The following is a 3,268-nucleotide window of genomic DNA, read 5'->3' as shown; positions in this document are numbered from 1 at the left end:
CCACACCCTCCCTACCTCCACCCACAGAGAACCCCACACCCTCCCTGCCCCCACCCACAGAGAACCCCTCGTCCACCGTGCATCAGCCAGGGGCCTGGGGCCTGGGGACAGGCACCCCACAAGGCACCTGAACAAGGAACACAGAGCACAGGGGTGGAAACGGTGAGAACGCAGAGGCTGGGGAGGCAAAGAGCCCCAAGGCCCCAGGGGCAGGCGTGGTCGCTGAACAGGACAGGATGTGGGGTGCACGTGGGTACCTGAGGCAGACAGCCCCACCCAGACCTCCTGTGACCAAGTGGCTGGAGGACCGTGAGAGACGAACAGCGAACAGCGCAGCGAGCCCAGAAGGAGCCAGGCCAGAGGGAAAGTAGGGGCTTGGTCTGTGTGGACCAAGGAGGACCCAGTGGCTGAGACGCCCCGGTGGGGAGGCACAGGTGTGGGCGCTGACCCTCCAGCGTGGGAAACCGACCTCCCGTGCTCGGTGGAGAGCTGACTGCCCGAGCCCCCAACTTGTTCCTAAACTTCAGTAAAAACCCAATGCTTCTTTCCAAATGCTGAGAGAATAAAACATACTTCGTGTCTTGGGAGAAACACCATAAACACCAGTTTAAAAGTAAGGTAAGTATCCTATGAACGGAATAAAACTAAACCTGTTAATTTAACAAATCCCTTTCAAGCCAGCGAGTTCCTGCTTACTGCAAGCGTAGTCATGGAAACCGCAGGTCTCTGCCAGTGACAGTGCCCGTCCACGGCCGGCAGCCACCGGGGCGGCATCCACATCGTTTAGATTTCCTTCCGTAAACTTGGTATCAACATCAGACCCCACAGACACGAAGCAAATCTCGGATGTTTAAGAAAAACATGGGTGAAGGAGAGCCAGGGGCGCCCAGCGCAGCGGGTACTTCACCTGCGGCTTCGCTTCAGGGTGCAGCAGTGTGGCGTCCCCTCCACAGCTCAGCCCGAGGGTCCCTGCGAGGACGTGAGCAGGTACGTTTTCTGGAGCAATTCTCACAGCGCTCTAAGCTCCATGGCACCCCACTAGAGTGAGGTCAGCTCCTAGCAGACACATGGCTACCTTCTGTTATGCCCAGATTTCAAGATCCCCAAGAGCCCATCAGGGAGCTAGCGAGTCCGATGCAAAAGCAGAGAGTCTTTTATTCAAACCTGGGTCTGGCTCCCCTACCCTCCTTACTGACACAGCAGCAGGTGGCAGAGAGAGGGCTAGCCTGATGGGAAGAGGAGTTTTATAGGGGGGTGGAGTAAGGAGAGGAGAGGTGACTGTGGGCTCTGCCGATAGGCCAGGCGCAAGTAGGGTCTTGTCACACAGGATGTGGTCACATCCATGGCGTGCACGTTCCTTGATTGTCATTGGTTAGTTTAAAGAAGTCCTGGGTGTGGCTAGCAGAGTAGCAGAGGCTTGGGCTTCCAGGAAGAAGCCTTTGCCGAGCACATGGCCAAGGTAAGATGGTGAGGTTAAGGCCCGATGCCAGGATGTGCCTCAGGAAACATGGATGACCACACTCCAGGGCACCAGCACCCGCCCAGGCCCGGGACCCCAACACCCGCCCAGGCCTGGGACCCCAACACCCACCCAGGCCCGGGACCCGGCACTGCCCAGGCCCGGGACCCCAACACACGCCCAGGCCTGAGACCCCAACGTCCAGGCCGGGGACCAGCCAGTTGTACCAAATACATAAAGGGCAAAGTGATAGGGAATAAAACACCGATTTGTATTTCAAGTTTATAACATTTATTTACAAAAATAGGCTGGGGCGGGGGGTGGAGGGGGTGAGGCCCCCGGGGAGGAGGCTGCTCTGCGCCACATCCTGGCTGTTTTCCGAACGGTGAGTAGTCACAGTTAAGCTCCTGCCAACATTCCCGCTCCCCAGAAGCCAGCTGGGGTGCAGGACGTGGGGCGGGGGGGTACCACGGCACGGGGGCTCCGCCTGGCGCAGGTGCCTCATGCCCCCCAACATCGGCATCACCGCGGACCCCGCTCCGCAGGGCCTGAAGGACAGCGGGCTCGCGAGGTGACCCACGGGGCTAGGGCCAGGCTGACGCTAGGACAGGACTCCGAACACGGGGCTGTGGCGGCAGATGCTGGGGCCACGCTCCTCGTAGTCCCTCTTGGTGTGGCAGGCCTGCAGGAACGCGGGCTGCGCCGCCAAGAGTGAGTTCCAGAGCAGCCAGAGGCCAACACAGCCCCAGTGCCCCTCTCCTCGCCGCCCTCCCCTCCACCATCCCTCTCACCCACAGGCCTGCCCTCCACCTCTCCTCACCACCCTCCCTCCCCACCACAGGCCTGCCCTCTCCACCTCTCCTGGCCTGAGCAGCCACATAGGTCCTTTGTTAAAAACCCCTCAGCATCTGTTTGGGACCAGCTGTGTGCTGCCCTGGGTTTAGTGACTCGTGACCTGTTCCGTGCTGATGAGGAAAGGCACTCGTGACTTGGACAGTCACGGAAAGGACGATGAACGCATGTGGGTTCCCTGACCACACAGCCCGTCACCCCCAATCACTGAGAACTGAAAGGACCGCACGTTTCTGTCCCACAGGATTAGGGGGCGACAGTCTAGAGCAGGCACACCAGCTGACCTTCAGGACACAGGAGGGAGCAGTGCCGGCCGGGCAGGGACTTACGGTAGAGGCGAGCATGGAGCCGCCGAACCACACGGCGAAGCGCTGCATGTGGTGCGTGATCACCTGCACCTCCACCGGCCTGGGCTGCAGGGAAGGGACACGGTCACACAGGCACCAGCCTCTCCACGGACAGGCGTGTACCCCCCTCCCATGGCACGGGCCCTATGGTCAATCCCTCTGTGAGGCAGCTGCCACAGCTGCCTCAGAAAGGAGGTTCTCAGCCACTCCTGCTGCACCCCTCAAGCCCCCTCCACCTCCTAGGCCACTGCCCCCCAACCTCCGCCCCACACTCTGCTCACCCCCAGCCCGGCCCCCAGCCCAGGGTGGTGCGGAGAACAAAGCAGGCAAGTCTCTCAGAACACTAAGGGCATTTATAAAAGCAAACCATGGGCCCTGGCCGGTATGGATCAGCGGTTAGAGCATCGGCCCGCAAACCCAAAGGCTTCGGGTTCAATTTCTGGTCAAGGGCATGCAAGTACAGGTTAGATAGGTCCCCAGCCCTGGCCAGGATGGTGCGGGAGGCAACCAATCAGTATGTCTCTCTCACACTGATGTGTCTTTCCCCTCCCTCTCTCTCTCTCTCTCTCTCTCTCTCTCTCTCTCTCTCTCTATCCCTCTCCTTCCCACT

The 3,268-nt window shown here is 60.1% G+C and overlaps 1 protein-coding gene across 2 annotated transcripts in view; it reads right to left on the bottom strand.

The window, feature by feature from the left end:
* Nucleotides 1–1,733: 1,733 nt before the first annotated feature.
* Nucleotides 1,734–3,268, bottom strand: part of ACTR3B (ARP3 actin-related protein 3 homolog B (yeast)) — a 45,448-nt gene continuing 43,913 nt past the window's right edge. For both annotated transcript variants that reach the window (XM_015566234.1, XM_015566233.1), the window contains 2 exons: nucleotides 2,641–2,724; nucleotides 1,734–2,156 (listed from right to left, as the gene is read on the bottom strand). In XM_015566234.1, coding sequence (XP_015421720.1) covers nucleotides 2,061–2,156; nucleotides 2,641–2,724 — 180 coding nt within the window. In that variant the 3' untranslated portion in view covers nucleotides 1,734–2,060. The remainder of the gene's footprint in view (nucleotides 2,157–2,640; nucleotides 2,725–3,268) is intronic.

Source organism: Myotis davidii, unplaced genomic scaffold (assembly GCF_000327345.1).
Source record: "Myotis davidii unplaced genomic scaffold, ASM32734v1 scaffold762, whole genome shotgun sequence".
Taxonomy (NCBI): Eukaryota; Metazoa; Chordata; class Mammalia; order Chiroptera; family Vespertilionidae; genus Myotis; species Myotis davidii.
This window is presented reverse-complemented; position numbering and strand designations above follow the sequence as displayed.